The following is a 21,909-nucleotide window of genomic DNA, read 5'->3' as shown; positions in this document are numbered from 1 at the left end:
TGCAAAGGTCAGCGTCTTTACCTCAGGAATAATTTGGGCCTCTTCTATTGTGATTATAAGCCAAACTTTTCATTAATGGTGTTAGCAGAAATTATGAAAAAGCTTACTTTTTAAAGCATACAAACCAAATTTCTAATGTTTTTGTTTCTTAGAAAGTACTCCTTATCATATTTCCAAAAGTTTTACCATATTTTTCTTTGTAAGGATTGCTTAAGTTTTTTGTGAGCCTCTAATTTAGATTCGGTATGTGGACAGCTGCAGTTGACACTTGTATCTGAAGTTATAGGCCAATCTGTGGAGGAGAGATGGAGAGAAATAGAAATCTTATGGGCTTAAAACAGAGACTGGTGCAGGTGTTACCAGTCTGCACCAGGGCAGAGTTGGGGTAGTCCCTTCACCAAGCAGGTCCATAGCATGAGCAAGAAAATAATGTCTAACTGTCTTTGCTCTCTTTGCTTTAATTATCAATGGGGTAGTAGATTAGCTTTAAAAAAAGGAAAGATAAAACATCTATGAGAGATGATTATGGTGCCTGGAAATTACTTTCTGGGAAAATATTCATTGCACAAGGAGTACCATCCTTAGAGTAGAATGTGGGCAGAGGAATCTTGTTCATGCATCCATTCTTTTCTTTTAATCTTTTAAAAACTTATTTATTTATTTTAATTAGGTATATATGACAGCAGAATGCATTTTGATTCATTGTACACAATTGCAGCACAACTTTACATTTCTGTGGTTGTACACAATGTAGCATCTCACCATATGTACAATCATACATGTGCTTAGGGTAATGATGTCCATCTCATTCCACTATCTTCATGCATCCATTCTTTCAACATTTTCTGATCACTTTTTACTTGTAAGGCATTAGTCTTAATTTGGGGGATTTGAGGATCAATAATATACCTTCCCTGCCTTCCAGGCACTCTTGGTGCTAAAGGGAAGATGATGAAACCATTGATAAGTGAATTATGAGGATGTTAACAGATCATACACTTTCCCCAGTCTAGGTGGATTGGCAATGGACGGAACAGGCTTCCTAGGGTAGCTAATGTCTGAACTGAATGTCAGTTGGAATTAGCCACAACAAAAAGAGATGGAGATGGAATAAGACTAGTAAAGTCATGGAAGATACAAGCACTGTGGCCCAATAGAGGACCATGAGCCATGTGATAAGGAAGAATTCTGATGGTTCATATTTGCTCATTTTTTCACTTCAAGTCAAGTATTGCTGGAATTGCACAATCATAAATCTCTACTGCTTCTGCTAAATACAGAAAAAAACACATAACTTTGTAATACTAAAAGTAACGAATGCCTCTAAAAACTCAGAATATGAGGATGAGTGCTGACTGTGGCTAAACTTGTCATAAGCTGTAGTCAAAGTCAATTTAAAAAAAAACCTGCATGTTCCTTAGAGGTCTCCAAAAGAAAATAGAAAGAACTCTAAAATATTCTTAATATTTACATTTGTACATGAAAAAAAATATACCAGAGCTATTTTTTTAATCTATTAAACACATAGCTTGAAAATTGCTTGAGATGGCATTTCTTCCTAAACCTCTTCAGGGCACTGTGCCACATTTTAAGGTTGAACACTCTTTTCTAGGGAAATCTATGATAGCACATTTCTCTTTCAGTCTTCTGATTTCATTAAGACACTGGACATTTTTTTTTCTCTTTCTCCTACCCATTTCTTCAGGGGAAAAGGCCTCAACATGATAGATGCAGAGTAGGTGAATATGGAGAGCTTGAGTACACATTTCACAGTAAAATCATGTTTCAACTTAGAACTAGAAATATGTTAAGGTGGTCATGCAATAGAAAATGTACTATGCCGTCTCCTCTGTTAGGTGACATCCACAGTTGATCAAATCCCATTAAATTGACTATCACAGCTGAACCAAAAATGCACTTGTGCCAGAAATACTCAAAACTAGGCTAAGAAAGAAAGTTCCCTGTCCCCAAAATTAAGTGTGGTTTCCAATTAGGCATTTCTATATTTCTGCTTAGAAAAGAAAGAAAGAAAGAAAAAAAGAAAGAAAAGGGGGTGGGGAAGAAGAAGAGAAGGAAAGGGAAAAATGAAAGGAGAAGAAAAAGAAAAAAACTTTTTCTAAAAGCAATATAAATCATTTTTCACATTAAAAGTAATTTGTAGTCTTGCAAATAATGATTGACTCTCTTCCAAAGAATGGGAATTTTCCAGTGCCTACTCACATATATTCTCCAAAGAGATGCCTCTAAAAACTCTGTATAGGAGGATGGGCACTGATATGGCTGAACTTTCCATAGGCTGGAGTCAAAGTTAAAACTCAGTGGAGTATCTGGAGATTTGGGTACTTGGAATTCTAGTCATCAAACATTATATGTGTTGGGAAAACTGTTTCCTTTTTACATATTAAAGGGAGTACCTTTAAGATATAAGGTAATCTGTAATACCTGCACATACATACATTCTCCCTCACCTCCCTACCTCCTTCTCTCTCTCTCTCTCTCTCTCTCTCTCTCTCTCTCTCTCCTCTCTCTCTCTCTCAAGTTGGGGAGATAGAACCCAGAGCTTCACTTGTTGTAAGTACATGCTCTGCTACTGAGCTACCTCCAGCCTCTAATATCTGCTTTCTTGAGAGTGGACTTTTTTACTTCCTACCTTCAGAACAGTTTGGCAAAACTTCCTTAAGACACCTAAATGAATTGATTGCCTCAAGTGCATTTAAATAAAAAGAAGCTATAAAAGAAACAGTTACAACAGAATATGAATTAGATTCAACACTTGAAATTATTTTTAAATGCATGCATATTAAAAATGAAGCTGAGTATGAATGTCTCCATAACTTTTAGAAGGCGATTTTCAAGTTTGATAATCAAGTAGTTTGAACATGGTTTTGAGCTATGCCAATTCAAGCAGCTAGAATCACCTTGTTGAGGTTAATGTCATTCATTTACCATAACACTGAGTGGGTAGTCAGGAACTTCAGCCAGTCTCTAGGAAAGGTTGAAATAGAATCTTGTATCATACTGAAATTTCTGACATGGCTTACTGTATGTACACAGCAATTCACAGATATGTCTTTTTCTATTTTATGTAGAAATGAATTGTGCTAAAAACAAAATTAAATATATTCATATATAATTAGTCACAAAGTCCTGAAACAAATCTCCAATTTTGTTCTAAGTAATTTGTACACTTTGTTTAGGCTTTCTGCCTTCAATCCTGGATCACAACTATAGAAATGTTTGTTGACTGCTTTCCTGTGTTTTTGTCTAACTTAAAGCATTCCACACGTAATGCCAGTCAAATTCCTTAAACTTGCTTGATAGTATCCTTCACCTGCTCAAACTCATTGCATGTCTCTTTTTATGCCTTACTTATAGGAGGGGAAAAAAAATCAAATTCTTTTGCCTGAAGTTCTAAACCTGCTGAATGTGCTGTGAACTCTTTTATTATTTTCAAATTCTTTTTTATATTTATTTTTTAGTTGTAGTTGGACACAACACCTTTATTTCACTTATTTATTTTTTTATGTGGTTCTGAGGATCAAACCCAGGGTCTTGCACATGTGAGGCAAGCACTATACCGCTGAGCCACAACCCCAGCCCCTCAAATTCTTATTATTACCAGAACCTGGTATATAGAAAGTATGCAATAAATAGTTCTTTTGACTGTTTGTTACCTTTTAACTTTTTCATAAGTCTTTTCATCAACTAAATTTCTATTTTTCGTATGCCAGAATATACCCTTCAAAATGAAACTCAGACATTTATTTTTTCAGTTGCTCCTTCATATCTTCTGTAGGGAACGAATTTTTTTTTTAAAGTCATTATTAAGCAGTCACTCTAGTTACTCTGCTTCTAGGTACTTCTTGTAAGACTTTAATCAAATAAACAGCTAGGAGCTGGTGTGATTCCTACTGCAATAAAAGACCACAGGGATTCTCTTGAGGATCCATAGCAGGTGTTATAAACATGGTGGACAAAAAGAAGGGCAAAGGAAAGTTCTACTGCATCCATGAATGGTGAGGATCTTAAAATAGGTACAGACATGAAGATATAGACACTTAAAATGAATAGGTGTATTCAAGAACTAAAACCAAATTTGGTTTGGCTTGAGAGTCAATAGAAGGATGAGATGGGAACACCTAGAAATTAGACAGAGGCCATCCTAAGAATTTTGCCTAACACATCGTAAGCCCTCAGTAAACATTTATTCAACGGATTAATCACTTCATCTACAACTAGTATGTTAAATCTTATTTATGCTTAAATATATCATATTTAGGGATTTACTAGCTTGCACCTTGGCTCATTAAATAAATGTATTCATATTAGGAGTTTTCAGTACTCCTATAGAAATTCCTTGTACCTGTTGTTATGAAGATCCTTGTACCTGTTGTTATGATTAGAGAAGTTCTTACTAATATGAGTGCTAAAGCGGAGTGTTCTTAAAATTAACATATATAAACAAAATGTTCACATCTATTTGTGTTTTTCTTTTTTCTTTTTCTAGGGTCAGACATTGTTCAATGGTTAATAAAGAACTTAACTATAGAAGATCCAGGTAAATAAATCATTTTCCCATTGTTAGAAATTTTGAGTGTGTGTGGTTTTAAGAAATATGTTTTCTCAGAGCTATTTAAAAGAGGAAGCAAATAAACCTCTGAAAAATTAGAATTAAATTTGAACTATGCTTTTAGTATTTCACAAATTGTATATCAGTGGATATATCTTAAACTAAAATGTGCAATTTTTATATACTTAATGCCCCTTTTATATTATTTGATTCAAGTTATTGGTGATTATTATAAGGGTTGTGCTATAAACTTATGAACAAATAACTGTATGTATGATTTATAGGGAATGATTATGAAATCAAGAGATTTCTCTTTATGACACTCATAAATATAAATCTCATTAATTAATAATTTAGCCTTAATTCCATTTTGAAGAAAAGTTTGAAAATAGTATGCTATTTGAAATTCATATTTTTGTCATATCAGCATGGTGTGTGTGTGTGTGTGTGTGTGTGTGTGTGTGTGTATAAGTCATAAGCCCATTTTCTCTGATAGACAAATCAATTCTACAGAAAAACACTTATTTCCAGAATTTGAAAGCAATTTCAGCCAGTTCCCATCTTGTATTGCCTGGAAAAAAATTCCCATTCCTACATAGATGCAGCATTTAATGACTTAAAAATTTTAATGTAAAAGTCTTCACATGTAGCAAACAGTTCACATCACAAAAATGAATATAAGAAGATCTATATTGTTTAGAGAAGATGCTTGAAACAAAATATCATAACTTTTGGCAAAACTTATAGTGGCTGGGAATAACATAACAAGAGAAGGACAGCAATATACCAACCTGTGCGATCTCCACCCCTGGATCGGAGAGGATCAATCTGGCATGAATTTTGCTCCTTCCTCTGGAGATTACTACTGTAGGATTATTTAGAATTAATAGTATATGCAGATTTAAGGTCTTTATGTTTTCCTTATTCCAAGATAATTTTATAAAGCCTGGCCATCAGAAAATTCAGCTTGAATTCTGTACATAAAGGCCTATATACACCCCCCTCCTCACTTTGTACATGTGCTTTTAAAATACTTATCCTATCAAGTTCAATGGGATTAAACAATTAAGCAAAAATGAAGCTAGCTATTGACAGCATCATATTATTACTAAGTGAAAAGAGGAGATAATTTAAAGAAAGGAAGCTACACTCTATTCAAGCTCACATTTCAGTCTCACCTAATGGCATCTCTGATTTTTATAAATTAGAAAATTACAAATAAATGATCCCAGGGCTAAAAAACAAATTGTCACAATGCTGATAACCAGGAAAATACTGATTTGCAAAGAATATTATAGACCAAAGTGGTAAGTGAATTCAAAGGGTGATTTCTTTTTTAAGCTGAAGACTGAAAGTGAACTTTGGTAATTGTTTGAGAGATAGGAAGGTATTTAAAGATCTAATCAGCTAACAAGGAATAATAATTGTTCGTAATTTACATGTGGGATCTCATTTTATCTATAATGTATATGAAAAACTGTTTTTATTTGCTTGCTCAGCACTTTAAGGAAGTTATAAAGCTTCATTAAAGAGTGTGTGCAGAGATAAATAAAGCCAATAATATCCAGGAAAAAACACATTATTTTTAGACTTATTAATTAATTAATTAATTGGTACCAAGGATTGAAACCAGAGGCACTTAATCACTAAGCCACATCCCCAGACCTCTTTTCTATTTTATGTAGAGACAGGGTCTCACTGAGTTGCTTAGGGACTTGCTAATTTGCTGAGGCTGGCTTTGAACTCATGATCCTGCCTCAGCCTCCCCAGGATTATAGGCATGAACCACTCACCTGGTCTTTATTCATATTTATGATAGGCTGAAACAATTAGTTTTTAATTTGCCGGCTTGTTCCTTTGAATGAACCAATTTATCCTCTATGGAGCCAGGCTCTGTCTAGGTTTTAAGAAGAGTAAAAAGCATCTAAATATATAACAGATTATGCAAACAAGCAATGAATCAATCTTGTAAACCATTTGGGGCCCAATTAAATATGGTTGTCAATATATCTGACATTATGAAAGCTACTTTGGTGGCAGCATCTATGAAATCAGTCATGCTATTTTGAAGCTTCTTAGAGGAAACACTGGGCAGTTGTTACAATGCCAGGTCTAGCTTAAACCCCACTAATCCCATGAAGATGCTTAAAAATAAAGGATAACTCCATTCCTGGTTTCTTCTATCTAATTACTAAGTGGTTATTTGAAAACCTTGAATGATCATTTGAAGTTCTAGATGTTAATAAATTGTTGAAAGTTTTTATGGCAAGTTGGAAGAAGATTCTGAGTAGGGGAGCTGGTCCCAATGGCTCATTTGGAGGAGAAGGGGAGAGTTTCATGATCTTCAGGGCCTTATTCAAAACCCCTGAGTCCATTACTAATTATTAATAATTATTATTAATTAGTGCTAATTATTATTAATTATTACTATTAATTAGTGTTCAGTATTTTATTAATCAGTTTAGTACCTTTTCACTTCTGTTCCAGTAATTCAGTTGGCATTTGGCTGAATATTTTACTAGAGTCCATGGTATCTTAGGCATTTATTATTCTTTCAAAATGAAGCTGGATTTGAATTTTTAATTAGAACTTTAGATTTTTTTTTTTTTTTTAGTTCTGGTGACATACATATATCTACATTTACACATAGATGTCAAGCACATATACAAGATTAGTTCAAATTTTTCTTTTACTTCTTGGGTCCACTTTCATAATATATACTATTCAAGAAAATTCCATTTCTTCATGGATTTATTCATACATTTCATTTATTTAACAAATATCTTTTTAATTCTCACTATGCACCAAATAATGGAAATACAGGGTGAACATTTCGCTGTATGAATGACTGATTCTTGGCTTCCAAAATAGCACACGCCTGTCTTTCCTTCTCTTTCATTGGCCACTGGTTTGGTCTGTTTTCTACTGGCTCATCACTTTTCAGCTGGTCTGTAGATGTAGGATTGTTCATATTTCTGTCTTTGTGAGTGTATTTTTTTCTATCTACACCCTGGTGCTAAGTGACATATGCCAAGGACTCCCAAACTCATAGTTTCTGTGCTGACCTGTCCAGGTGCTCATCTTTCATCTAACCAATGCTCATACAGTCTCTCTCCTGAAGGGTCAAAAACAGCACAATCAAAATGGAATGCTGGTTTTCTCCAGCTCTCAAAGCTTCTCCTTCCTATATTCCCCAGCTCAGTTACACAGTTGACTCTTCTGTTATGGAATCTGGTGTGTCTTCCTATTCGTTTGAGTTTCATTTGTAGTCTTTTGGGAGGATTTTAAAGTTTCTCTCATGTAGGTTTTGCACATTTTTTTACTAAACTTATTTATAAGTATTTTATTTTGTTACTATTATAGGTGAATCTTCTCTTCCATAACAGATACAGATTATCATTTGTATATACATGAAAATGATTGATTTATATATGCTAATTTTATATGTCTTCACTTTCCTAAATTAGACTTCTGAAAAAATATTTTAACTAACTTATTGGAAAACAATAATTTTTTCCCAGCAGTTTTAAAGATTATTTATGATTATTCAGTCCTTGAACTTCTAAATATTTGGCATTATCATTTGTTGACTGTGTATATATTTATTGACTATTTAGATATAAAAGTAGATGAGATGAACTTTCTTCTCACAGATACTATAGTTATTGATTCCTCACTCTCATACCTTTAATATTCTGGTAAAGGGTAAATCGTGAAAGAATGTTGATTTTCTTCATATATGACTTCATATACACACTTTTTTAAACTTCGTAAATTTTCTCTCTTTGAAGTTCAAAATATATGCAGGCCATTTCATTGTTTTTCATAGTGCATTTATAATATTTGGTGATTTGATTTTTTGGAGGGCAGTACCGGGTATTGAACTCAGAGGCACTAGACCACTGAGCCACATCCCCAGCTCTATTTTGTATTTTATTTAGAAAAAAGGTCTTACTGAGATGCTTAGTGCCTCAGTTTTGCTGAGACTCACCATCCTCCTCTTGGGCCTCCCAAATCTCTGGGATTATAGGCGTGCACCACTGTACTTGGCTTGATTCAATTTTTAAGTGTATTGATCCAATTCTTTTCAGTTGAAGAAAAATTTCTATTTTTGTTATTGAAGCCTGATTGTCTTCATTTATAAAATGGACATAATATGAGTGACTACTAATTATGTTATACTAAGAATTTAATAAGTAATATATGTAATAGTTATTACTGCATCTTTATATTGCTAAGAAAATATTAACAATTATAGTTATGTTTATAGTTTTTGTAGCAATTGCAACCAATTATTTGCTCGCTTATTTGTCGTGCTTTATGTTTTTGAAACATTTACTTGCATGTTTTATTGTACACCTCAATTACAATTTTTTTCATTATTTTCTTAACTTTCCCCCAAACTTCTCTGTTATAGAGTAACTTAATTTTTAAAAAATATCTTTATTTCATTTTTATGTGGTGCCAAGAATCGAACCCAGTGCCTCACGCGCACCAGGTGAGCTCACTACCACTTGAGCCACATCCCCAGCCCTTAAATTTTTTTGTATTATAGCATTTACTAATTTTCTTACTGCAGACTCAGCTCTTCACTGATGCTAATGGAGAATTTATCTATTGCATATTTACCCTTTTATCACCTTTGTGGTTTTCTCAAGTACTTTGTTTCTACCTATCATTAACTTATCATCTAATCATGGTGTATTATTGTAAAGTTATCTTTCTTATCTTTTATTACATCTTTTCATTCAATAATATTAAGTGCACAAGGCAGATAGGGCCATAGATTTATTTCACATCGCTTTATGTATCAGAAATATTTGTGAATCTGTTTTATGAATATTTTTTCCCATTTACCACTTCTCAAACATGAGGAACTCTATATAGGACTGAACTTTAGTTATTGGCAAGAGAGGATTCTCCTTGTATAGCATAGTTACATAGTTTGCCCCTTTTACAGCCTGAGTTGGATTACTGATGAATATAAATTTTCATTGATACATTAGCTTGTTGACTATGTATAGGGGGGAGTTTGTTGGTGCTATGAGAAATCCTAACCTCAATATCCCATCATGATATATTGTCATCCAGTGTAATGGACCCATTTCACTAGGACATGTTTCTATCCTATATTGTGTATTTTGATTGCCCAGATTCCTGAAAGATGTGGCTATTGCTGGTATCTTCTATCCGGCTTTCTCTCCACCATGGGAGGGGAAAGCTGTTCACACTCGACAGTTTTACTGTTGGTATAGCCCCTCTCCAGCTGCTTTCAGATGTTGTTGATTGCCCCAGTCCGGCTGCAGCAAAATAACGGGGTGGTGGGGGGGGGGGTGACGAGTAACTTGTGTACATTGATACAGCAGCAGTGGGAGCCCTTTATTGTAGGACAGGAGCGGTATATATACATTCCACACAGCTTATCTTAATTAACACATACTCGATATAGCAGTCAACCAATAAGGAATCGCCACACTTAATGGCTCGCTGGTGTTACTTCTCAAACCACTCCCTCTGGCAAAATGCCAGGCGCCATCCAGACTTATTTACAGACCTTAACAGTTGATCTACTGCAATCAGCTGGATGCGGAGTGATGTGCTGCCTTCCTTCCTGAATTCTACCCTTTCCACCCTGCTTCACAGTTTCATTAATAACCCTGAGAACATTCTCTACTTAGTACTGTGGTGTTCTTTCAGGAGAGTGTTGCATTCTGACCCCATCTTTGGTAAATTGCTTTTAGACTTTGGCTGCCTTGCTTCTACGCACTTCCCTAACTTCTATTTGAGTGATTGTGTGTGTGTGTGTGTGTGTGCGGGGGGGGGGGGGGGGGGGGAGAGAGAGAGAGAGAGAGAGAGAGAAAGCTTACCAGGCTTGCTGTGAGGGCATAGCAAGTGATCCTATCTCATACTGTGCTTCCTAAAATCCTATGCTGGTTTTTTTTTTTTTTTTTTTTTTTTTTTCTCAGTTGCATGAAGGCAATTCTGCTGCTTGCTTACCATTCCAAGGTATGACATTCTGTGAAGCTGTCCAAACCTTTTACTACCTGGACACCCCACACAGTCTTCCTACATTTTCATCTTACTGGGTCTCCCAGTATTTACGTGGGCAACAAAGAACAAATAACTTTTTTCTCTTGGATGTAATAATTTTTGCTTATTTTACTAATTGCCTGAAATATTATTCTGTCATATCAATCAGCTTCTGCTATATGGTAAACCACCCCAAAAGCTTAAACAGTCATTTTAGCTTAAAAAAGTAAAAAACATTTCATTTAGCACACTATTCTGTGGATCTATGGGTCTTCTTGTCTGGTGTGGGAGGTCTTGGCTGTTTCCTACTTTGCTCTCTGATACACTATAGCCAGCTGTGGGTGGATGATCCAGAATTTTGCCATATCTGCATGGTAGGCTTTCAGGTAGATATTTCTCATTCATTTTGCAGTCTGCTAGCACTGGCTTATTACCACAGTGTTTTCAGGAATGAATTTTTGCTTGTGTTATATTCACTATTGTCTCATATCTGAAAAAGTTCAAAGCTTATGTAGGGAAGTATCATATAAGGATATAGAAGCAGGTGTTTGTGTGTGAGAAAATTGGGGCCCTTAATGCAAAAATCTCCCATATCTGTATTTCCTTGTCTTTTAAACTTGCCTTTCCATAATAAGTCCTTCTATCTTCTGAATTGTTGCAGAATCTGTCTTCCACAACTTGTCACAAAATTATCAACAGAAATCAATAACTCCTTAATGTTACCTGACTCATTTGTGATCCTGACTGGCCCCATCCTTACCAAGCTCTGGAAGTAGTGCTGACCAAAATGAGGCAGATGAGTACCAGGATTGGAAAGGAGTCTCACTAGGACACCAGGCATGATGGAACATAATATATTTCTGTGTTTCTACTTGTTGTACCTTTCTCTTTCTCTGCATCATTTATCCCATGCTTCTTAAGATTTCAGTATTCCTTGAGAAGCATCCTGGCATTGAAGATGGTCATGGACTTTGCAGACAGACTTGAACTTGAATCTTTATTCCTCTATATCCTGACTTTTGGCCCTGGGCATATTAGTTCCTCTCCTTTTTTCCCCTTTATCTGAAAAAGAAATTATAGTATGTTTTTGAGGTTAAATGAGTCAAAATTCAAGTAGGCCAGAATCTTGGTTTGATTTCAGATTGACCAGAATCTTTTTAACATTTTGCAGGCATATTTAATTGAATTGTACTCTTTTCAAAGAACATGCAATTTTATATTACCCTTCAAACACCTGTTCTATGAAGGTTCATCTCCCATTGGCTTTTCTTTGCCATAGACTATAAGACTATTCTTATAGGATAGAATGTTTGTATTATTCTTGACAACATGTTTGTTGCTTCATTTAATTATATTTTTTTATTTCAAATATTCCTCTTATCACTTCAGTTGGATCTAAGAAACATAACAGAAAATAGCCATTCTTTCCAGTCACTGAGTGACATACCAAAGTCAATAAGCTTTCAATAGTCGCTTTATTTTTACTAATGGGAATTTGCTGAAATGATATATTAAGGTCATCACAACCAACCATTCAGTTTGTATTCCCCTAAAGAGAAAGGAAAAAGTAAGAAGAAAGAAAATTTAAGTGGATCATTCATTATCTAACTAAATCCAGTGTAAAAAAATATGCAGATAGAAAAATAACATAAGGTATAAAAGTGGATTTATCCAAAATAAAATCTTTTTTTAAGAGAGTGAGAGAGGAGAGAGAGAGAGAGAGAGAGAGAGAGAGAGAGAGAGAGAGAGAGAGAGAGAATTTTTAATATTTATTTTTTTTTAGTTCTCGGCGGACACAACATTTTTGTTGGTATGTGGTGCTGAGGATCGAACCCGGGCCGCATGCACGCTAGGCGAGCGCGCTACCGCTTGAGCCACATCCCCAGCCCCCAAAATAAAATCTTACTTTCAAATAATTGCAAAATGTCTTCCTCTAAAAGCAATATCTGTTGTAAAAATAGCAGTGAAAATCAAGATTCAAGCAACTCAACTGATCGTTTCACTTGAACATTAACAACTGGATTGAGTAACTTAATAGTCACTGAAAGAATTAAATCAATCCATGTTCCCATCACTATAGAGAGATTCTGTCATTTGCCTTTCAAAACTGCCACAGATCTTCTAAAGAAAACAATCTAAATTCTGTTAGTTAATTTAATAAAACTTCATTATAAATAGCCTCTGTATTCTGTGGACTTGGTTAGATTGCTGGTGAGGTCATAGCCCTAAGAACATCGATACATCAGCACTAAGAAAGGATAGAATGTTCGTGTTATTTTTGATGATGTTTTGAACTTGCTAAGCATTTTATGCTTTTCTAAATCATATCAAATAGACTATTTTTTATAACCACATCAATGGGATGATCCCAGACAAACATTTCATCATTTTACAATTGGAAAATCAACAGAGAAAAACTTGGGATCATCCAAATTCACATGATGACTCACTTAACTCACTTTGGAACCTTGGAATCCAAATCTCTATCCTGCATACCTGCTCCCTTTTGAACAATTATTTCAGGCCTGAGTTCTGCTTTTTTAGAAATGATGGGCTATCATTAGTAGACAAAGTCCCATCTGAGCATTGCAATGTTTTGGAAAAATGCAATTGATTTTCTTGGAATTGATTTAATATTTACCTACTGCATTCTGGGAACATTTAGAGGCATTTAGAGCCATTTTATACACATTTCAATTCATTTATTAGAGGTAAAATTTTTAAATTGTTTTCTTTGTGTTCTTCAAATTATTTCAAACCATTACTTGGACAGAAAGAATATAGAAGCATTTAAAATACCCTTCAGAAAAGGGAAAAACAGTGGAATGAATCAAAATGAACTTTCATATGTTCATGCATGGATATGGCCCAGTGAGTAAACTGTAAATGGTTTGAAAAGAGATCAGTGGAGTGGAGGGAGGGGAATGGGGGAAGTACTAGGTATTGAATTGGAAAGGGTTGAGTTACACACCTTTGTGATAATATCAGGGTGAATCTGGTGTTGTATAAAACTAAAAGAATAAATTTTTAAAATACCCTTGCAAAAATCACCAAGTACTTTATGAGCCTATAGAAATGTATATTTTATTATCAATTCTGTGGCCTATCATGTTAATAGGACAGAAATAAAAGTGACTTCATTATTATTGTTCTAGTTCTAATAAACCATTATATGTAAATATTCTGAGTTTTTAAGGTATCATCTAACACTGACAATAATATTTAAGAAGTTGTGGATCAGAGCCTTTAAGTATACCTCTAAAAAGAGAAATTATTTTGAACTAGTTTTAAGATAATAGCTACTACCCAAAATATGCTTTTTATGTTATAAAAATAATTAATTAAAAAGAAATTCTTCATATCCTTGGTTACTTGCTCTGAGTACATCCTCCTGCTACTATAGCCAGAAATTCATGTATATAGGGGATCCTATATGTTGATCTAATTAGTTCATGTCAAATGAACAAAAGCCACAGTAGCCTTTATGCATTCGTTTGTGTGTTAATAGATTCTCTACAGAGGAGAAGCGATTTGTTTTTTCATATATTCTAATTGTGCCCTCTCTGTGTCAGTTCAACTTGGAATAACAGAAATGAGGTCGACTGAATGCTTAAACAACAGAAACATTAATTTGTCACAATTCTGGAGGCTAAAAAGTACAAGATCGAGGCACCGTCAGATTAGTATTTGCTGAAGTCCATTTCTTGGTTCATAGACATCTGTCTTCTCATCGTGGCCTCATACAGCAGAAGGGGAGAAAGAACTGTCTAGGGACCTTCTTATTAAACTCATCCCAAGGGCTCCACTGCCAACCTCTGTCACATCGTGTTGAAACATATGAAGTGAGGAAGACACTGATACCTAGTCTTAGCATACCCAATTGTTAAAAAATCCCAATATCTTGTACATTTATTATCACCAGAAATCTCTCTTTTGGTGGCTCTTGTTCCTTGGGAAGGCTCTAGCAAGGCAAAAAGTGAAAAGCCTACAAATGTTGTTCCTTGATGTCTGACATTCCAAGTAATAGACACTAGTGAGTGCCATCCAGTCACATCCAGTCACAGGAAACAACTCTTATTTAACTGAACTAGTCATATTCTTTTCTTTTTCTTCCACTCTTATCTATTTATTAATTGGTTTGCATTTGCATTTAAATACCATATTCATCATGGAACAAGTGACTATTATTTTCATGGATTAATATAATTATGCAGGTGCTCTATATAATTAAAACTACCCAACATGCCTACCAATGTGTCAGGTCATCTTTACTGTTGATAGAGGGTTTTTTTCTGGTTTGTTCTTGACTTTCTTTACTTCCTACTTCCATTAATCATGTTGATACAGTTTCAGTAAAAATAACTATCACATATGAACATTAATTAGTGTGGTGTTCCCAGGTACCATGTTTAATTGTATTCCTCTATTTAATTCTTGTACATAGAAAGGGGACAAGAAAGCTCACATTTACTGAACACCAAGTGTGTGCCAAGCACCGTGTTTATGTCATTCAATCTTTTTTTATTTGTTCTTTTTAGATATACATTATAGTAGAGTATATTTTGACATATGATACATACACTGAGTATAACTTATTCTAATTAGGATCCCATTCTTGTGGTTGTATATGATGTGGAGTTACACTGGTTGCGTATTCATATATAAACAAAGGGAATTTATGTCTGATTCATTCTATTGCCTTTCCTATTCCAATCCCCCACTTTCCTTTATTTCCCTTTTTAACAAAGATAGACATTTTCATGAATTAGTAATAGATTTAAAAAAGCTAAATTTAGATCCTAAAGTTAATAAGGACCAGAATTAATACTGAGAATGGTTAGAAACCTAATTATACTTTCTGCCTTTTCTCTTGTGAAACTTGAGAACTCCTACTGAGGCTGGGGTTCAATGAACTTTTAATTAGCTGAATTCCACTTAGAAACATTTCCTGTTACAGCAGAACTTGATATTTCTTCACTATCTACTTGAAGAAACAAAATTGAAGATTGTTACACAGCCCAAATGTAACAATGTAAGATCATCTTATAGTGTAGCCAAAATCATGTAATAGCTGGTTGATCTATTTGCTTTTTTCTTCCTTGTAAGTTTTCACTTTCTATTCAGTTAACCTTTTCTATATGCATGTTCCTTTTATAAGCCAACTTGCATTTTTTTGTTGTTTTGAGAAAGAAATAGGGCATAAACAACTTTTTTTTTTTAAGGAAAATGGAAAAAGGAAGAAAGGAAAAGTATAAAGAAGGAAAGAAAAGTAAACAAAATTTGAGAAAGCTAATAAGGCCTAGGGCACGAGATGTCATCTAGAGATATACTTTATTCAGCAGACTCACCAATCCGAAAATGGCAGGGAAATGTCAGTAATTGACATTTGTGTGAGAGCTATCTGAAGCCAGGTCTCTTTATTTGTTATTAAAGATAACAAGAACTTTTTATTTCTTAGTTGAAGAAAGAGTTAGCTTTTTCTCCCTCTGTATTTGTAGTGAGGACAATGCCACTTGTTCTATTCCTATGTCATATTTCTTGAAGCTTTTCTTTTCATTACCACTAAAAAAATGTCAGGAAGGGCTGGCTACAGCAGTACCGAGAGCTTAAAAGTGCTGAGAGGAGCTTTGTCATATAAATATGATCCTACTGTGTCATAAACATACCATCAGTCACAAAGCACAGATAAATTTTAATGTTTTAACGGTATAAAGATCACCCTTTTTTTCAACACTGGGGCTGAGAAACTCAATTATGATATATGATTTTTAAATTTTAAAATTCTCCTTTAAGCAAGGGAATCTTCAAGTCAACTAAGTTTTTTTCTTTTCTTTTTTTTTTTTTATAATTTTGCAGTTTTGTTGGAATTCGAGTGATTGAGGCCTCCTGAATTATTCAAAAGTCCTGCTTCCTGCTGTGTTCACTAATACCTGAGCTTGGAGACCCATTAGAGTGCATTATGTATGTCATGTAGATTTCTGATTAACTCTCTTTTACAGAAGGTGCACATGCTCAGATTGTAGTTTGTGTCATTTTCTATCAATAACTATTCTTTTGATTAAACTAAATTTTTGGAGGAGGATCTTCCAAGTGTTATGGCTTCTACTGAATGCTCCTGAGTAGAGGGAATGTCATACTGTCATACTACCAAAGTCACTCACCTATTTCTCCAGATCTGACACATGATTCTTTCTTTGCTGAGGCTCATCCATGAAAATATATTGTATTAGTCAGCTTTTTCACCACTGTGACCAAAAGAGCCTACAAGAACAATTTTAGAGAATGAAAAGTTTATTTGGGGGCTCTTGGTTTCAGAGGTCTCACTAAAGATGGCTAGCTCCATTGCTCCGGGCCCAAGTGTGGCAGAACATTATGGCAGAAGGGTGTGCTAGAGTAAAGTGGTATAGGACGTGGCCACCAGGAATGGGAGGCAGGGTGGGAGAGAGAGAGACAGACAGACAGACACATTCTCACACACGTGCACGCACACATGCACACACGCGCACACACACACACACATGCACACGCTCGCGCACACACACACTAAGCTCAGCTCACAAAATGTATACCATAAAGGCATGCCCTCAGTGACCCACCTCCTCCAGCCACACCCTACCTGCCTACAGTTACCAACCAGTTATCAATCCCTATCAGGATTAACACTGATTATATTAAGGCTCTCATAAACCAATCATTTTACCTCTAAACTCTCTTGCATCATCTCACATATTAGCTTTTGGCAGACACCTAATATGTAAACCATAACATATGTGTATTTATGAGTTTCTGTGTGAGAAATGATGGCTACTCCACATTATTCAGCTTCTTCCTGCTTCACTAGTATACCTTTGGCTTTCACTAAACTGCCTGCCAGGTGTTCCCTGGGTATTTCTTTAAATGCCTCTTAGTAAGTACTTGTTAAGAGGTTCAGTAGCCCTTGCTAAGGGATAGATGGCAGATGTCACATGTAGGACTTTGTAGTGCACACATTTTTCTTAAGATATTTTGGATTCTAAAATAGCAATAGAAGTCCTCCATAGGTCATTTGGGAAATATGGAAAAATAAAAAGCACTTATAAAAAGCTCTTAGAGATAAACATTATTAAAATTATGGTACATCTATCTAGTCTTCTTTGAAGGCACGAGTCTCCACTTACTTTATTTTTGGATCTCCTCAATGTCTTCCCACCTCCCTGTATCTGGTAGTTTTCCTGGGCTATTCATGAACCAGTATCTCATGTTCCTTTCTCCCTATCTGCTTGTGAGGCCCACTTCCTTACCATGTCTTCCATTGCGATTTTGAAGATCACTACTTCTTGTCACAATGACTTTCTACTACCATTGGTCTGTCCTCAGTGGAGGTCACCACTCCAACCTAGGCCTTGTGAAGCCTATGCCACCTTATAAGTACCCTACTGTGATCTCTTGAATTCAAACTTTTCTCAAGATCTACTTGAGTCTCAGTGACAATAGAAGGAGCAAGAACAGAGTAAGTATAACTCTTTTGCAGCCCAGGTCTGTACTTGAGTCTTATAGAAGCTACTTCCCATTGGCTTTCATGTCTGGCGATGATGGCCACCATCCCTAACATCAAAAATCCTCTATAGACATATTCAGATTTACAGCCTGGACTAAAGAGAGTTGTAGTCAAAGAGAAAAGAGAACGTTAACCATAAACTAAGTTCTTCTACTTGATTCTCAGATTGATTTTTTCCGAGGACATTTTAAGATTGACTCTTCCAAGAACATGTTGACATGACAAACAGCACCACTGTTGGTCCAAACATGGGTAGAGCCCCCATTGGCACAGAATGGTTTGACTTCCAGGAATTTCCCAAAGTCTAGAACACATTCGCTAGAATATGCACTTTGTAAGTAGAAGGGCTTTGTTTTGTTCCTACTCTATTTCTGTGTCCTGTACAGTGTCCAGCATATATCAGGCACACAATAAATATTGTTAAACTGAATATACTTACTAACAAGAATGTAGAGATCAAAAAAGGTGTTTTTATCTTTTGTATTTCCCTTAACAACATAGGTAGAACATTGTCATGCTCACAGTACAAGCTCTTATTGGAGGTTTTCTCAAAGTGAAAAGCCCTAGATTCCCATGGATCTCCATGATATAAAAAGTATTCAGTTGTAGAACAGAAAATGGAACTTCCCAGGGTTATCATAGAACAGAAAATGGAACTTCCCAGGGTTATCAAATAATCCATTTCTCCTTAAGAGAGATGTTAAACAAATGCAGGAAAATGTTCTAAATATTCTAAAATAGCTTAATAAAGTTGATTTTATTCCATGGAAAATAATGAGCAAACAATAGCTCTTGTTAGAATAAAACATGATGTATTGGTTGAAATGGCATCACATTCTGAAAAAAAAACAAAAACAAAAAAAAAAAACAAGCCCAGGCATAGCAAGGTCATCGTGAGAATCTCATAAAAATTATTTTAAAAACCCAATTTTTTAGTTGGAACTTTATCTTTAAGCCTAAAATTATATCACATCAAGTGAAACAACTTTGGGTCATGCTTTGATATTAACCTTGAGAATTGTTAAAGCCATTAGAAAGTATTCTAAGAATTGTTAAAAGCCATTAGAAAGTATTCTGAATTCCTACAGATATTCTATCTTCTTAAACTTGATTCAAGGTCAGATCACTCACTTCTGGCTTAAAAAATAGAAGTTCTAGACATTTTTTTTTCCATCCATTTTGGATAGAAGGAGTAGGTTGGCCTTTCTGGAATGACAAGTTCATGCTGGTTAAAGCAGGAGATAAGATGAAGATGTTGGGTGTTTAGATCACACACACAAAAAAAACCCCACAATTGCTCCAGTGAGATTTCTGTTCAGTCTAGTGAGCCATGAAGCCATTAAGGAAGAAGAACATCCTGTCCTTTTGAATAGGTAAATTTCCTCTGCCTTGCCTTTTATGAACCTTCATGCTAAGTTTTATTAATGTATTCCAGCTCCCAACTGGACCCCCAAATTTGATAAATATGCCTGATTTACTAACAGATGTCCAATTACAGCCTAATCAAATTTTGGTCACTGATGTGGTACTGTAAACAGGAACAAATTATTGAAAGCATAGAAAATTTTTTTGTCCAATGCTTTGTTAAGCCTAGAGCTAACACCAACTAAAATTTCCTTAATTGGAACTCCTAGAATCACACCCCTGCAATATCACCGAGCCCTTTACAAGAGAAATAGGAGCAGACAGTGGAGGAGGAAGTGCTTGCTGCCAGCTGGTGTTCCCTACACACTCTGGCTCCTAGGAAGAAGAGACCCATGGCAGCTACTTCTAATGCCACTGTGCACTCTCAACCTACACTTTCTGCTGACTCTGTCAAATGTTCACTGCCTTTACATGTTCATTAACTCTAAAAATAACCTGGGGACATGGATTCCAGGGATTGCCACTAAAATTTAAATAATGCTATGTGATTGGGAATGCCCTGTGTAACTAAACACTGAAATTAGACCAAATGATCTATTTTAGGCATGTGAAGTCAAGAGAAAAAAGATACAAGTAAATTGGCAGCAAGGTTTCAAAGTGAAGAATGAAACAGAAGTATAGCTATTGCTTAGATTATGTCATGCAAATGATGTGAAAATTCTCTCAGCATCTAAAACAGAGCTTTTGTGGAATATTGTTTTCTATGAATAATGATGTTACAAGCCTGGGAGAGAGTAGACTAAGAGATAGAAAAATCATTAAATAGTTAAGAAACAGAGGCAGGAGATGTAACTCAGTAGTATAGCACTTGCCTACCATGCTCAAGGGCTTGAGTTTCATTCCTAGTATCACTCCCTCCCCCACAAAAGAGTTAAACAAACATATGACAATAATAAAACTAAAAATAATTTTATAGGAGATGAAAAAGTAAAAAATAGAATTAAATTAATTTTTTAAATTTAGAAGTATTTTATCAGATGGTGACCAACAAGATGGGGGACTTTTCCAACCCAACCTAGGAAGTGTTTGAAAGTGAAAATTATTCAAAATCAAAGGAGTGTCGGAAAAAAGAAAAAAAAATGTTCTGTTCAGAAGCACTGTAGAAATAAATATATCTCTTTATCTCTGTCAAAAATGTTTTTTTCTGTTAGTGCAAAATGCCATTTTTAGTAATAAAGTAAACAATCTAAAAACTCTCCCCTCAATATGATATGGTGATAAAATAGTGATAAGAGAAACATTATTTGCAAATAGGACCAGCCATTCATTTAATGAATGAATTTAATTAATGTACCCATGGAACATGCCCATCGTTGCCTGCATTAGAGGGGCAATGGTGATCAGTACTCTCATGTCTTCCCCTCTCGTGGGCAAGACAGGCATTGGAGGAGTCTTTATACCAACAGCAAAACATTCAGTTACTTTAATTCACAAATGCTCTTAATTTCCTTAAATCTTGTCCTTCAAATTCATCCAGTAAGAGAATGTCTCATGATGTTTCTATGTCTATCTGAAATTGCACACATTGCTATAGAAAACACTACTCAGTGTAGTAGGTCATTGCTATCAAGATATCATGCCTTCCAACCTAAATCAGGCTTTCAAGACTTCCTGGCAATCATATTTTCTTGGTTAATTTTATTTTCTATTCATTGGGAAGATTATTTGAAGTTTTTTCACTTCCCATAAGTCTACTTTCAAGCTCTGTTCTCTGTCATCTTCAATACAAGGATATCACATTTCAGATGAAATGGAAGACCAAGAGGATACTTCTTTCTAATATTCAAACTCCCTCTGTGTCTCAAGGACATTCCCTCTGTGTACATACACCTTGCCTCCTTGAATTTTCCTATCCTCTCATCATTTCATCCTTTATATTTTCCTGTCTATTTTTTTTTTATTATTCTGAACTACCATCTTTATTGACTTACTTCCCACAGCTCTTCCATTAGAAACATTCCTACATGGCCGGCTATAGCTATTCTTCTTTATTTCTACTATTTTCAAAAACCCAGTTGATTTATTGTGTCTGATTTCCTCCCTAATACATTTCTCAGTTCACTGGAATCTTGCTTGTATCCTTCACATATACACTTAAACTCTGTGTGCTATGATCACTAATATTCTTGTTACTAAATTCAGTTGTCACTTCTTATCCTTAATTTGACTTTATTGCCACGTTTTTATTACTTGTCTGCCATTACTCTATTTCCTGTTGCACTATAATTTTTTTCTTTTACCTCCCATCCTTTACACATTCCTCTGCTTCTTAACTGTTAGGAATTAAGGGACTAAGACATGGGATTTCTTACTTATTAACTTTCTATGTACTTCCTTATTTTGCTCA

The 21,909-nt window shown here is 35.0% G+C and overlaps 1 protein-coding gene across 6 annotated transcripts in view; it reads left to right on the top strand.

Annotated features, from left to right (window-relative positions):
• Window positions 1-21,909, top strand: part of Rgs7 (regulator of G protein signaling 7) — a 461,036-nt gene that overhangs the window by 326,828 nt on the left and 112,299 nt on the right. For 5 of the 6 annotated variants that reach the window (XM_026390748.2, XM_077802475.1, XM_077802476.1 and 2 more), the window contains exon 3: window positions 4,508-4,558. The exons of the other annotated variant lie outside the window; for it this stretch is intronic. In XM_026390748.2, the coding sequence (XP_026246533.1) occupies window positions 4,508-4,558 (51 nt within the window). The remainder of the gene's footprint in view (window positions 1-4,507; window positions 4,559-21,909) is intronic. 6 annotated transcript variants of the gene reach the window in all.

The sequence above is a fragment of the Urocitellus parryii genome, chromosome 9, assembly GCF_045843805.1.
Source record: "Urocitellus parryii isolate mUroPar1 chromosome 9, mUroPar1.hap1, whole genome shotgun sequence".
Classification (NCBI taxonomy): Eukaryota; Metazoa; Chordata; class Mammalia; order Rodentia; family Sciuridae; genus Urocitellus; species Urocitellus parryii.
Note: the sequence above shows the minus strand (reverse complement) of the source record. Positions and strands in the feature narration are given on the sequence as shown.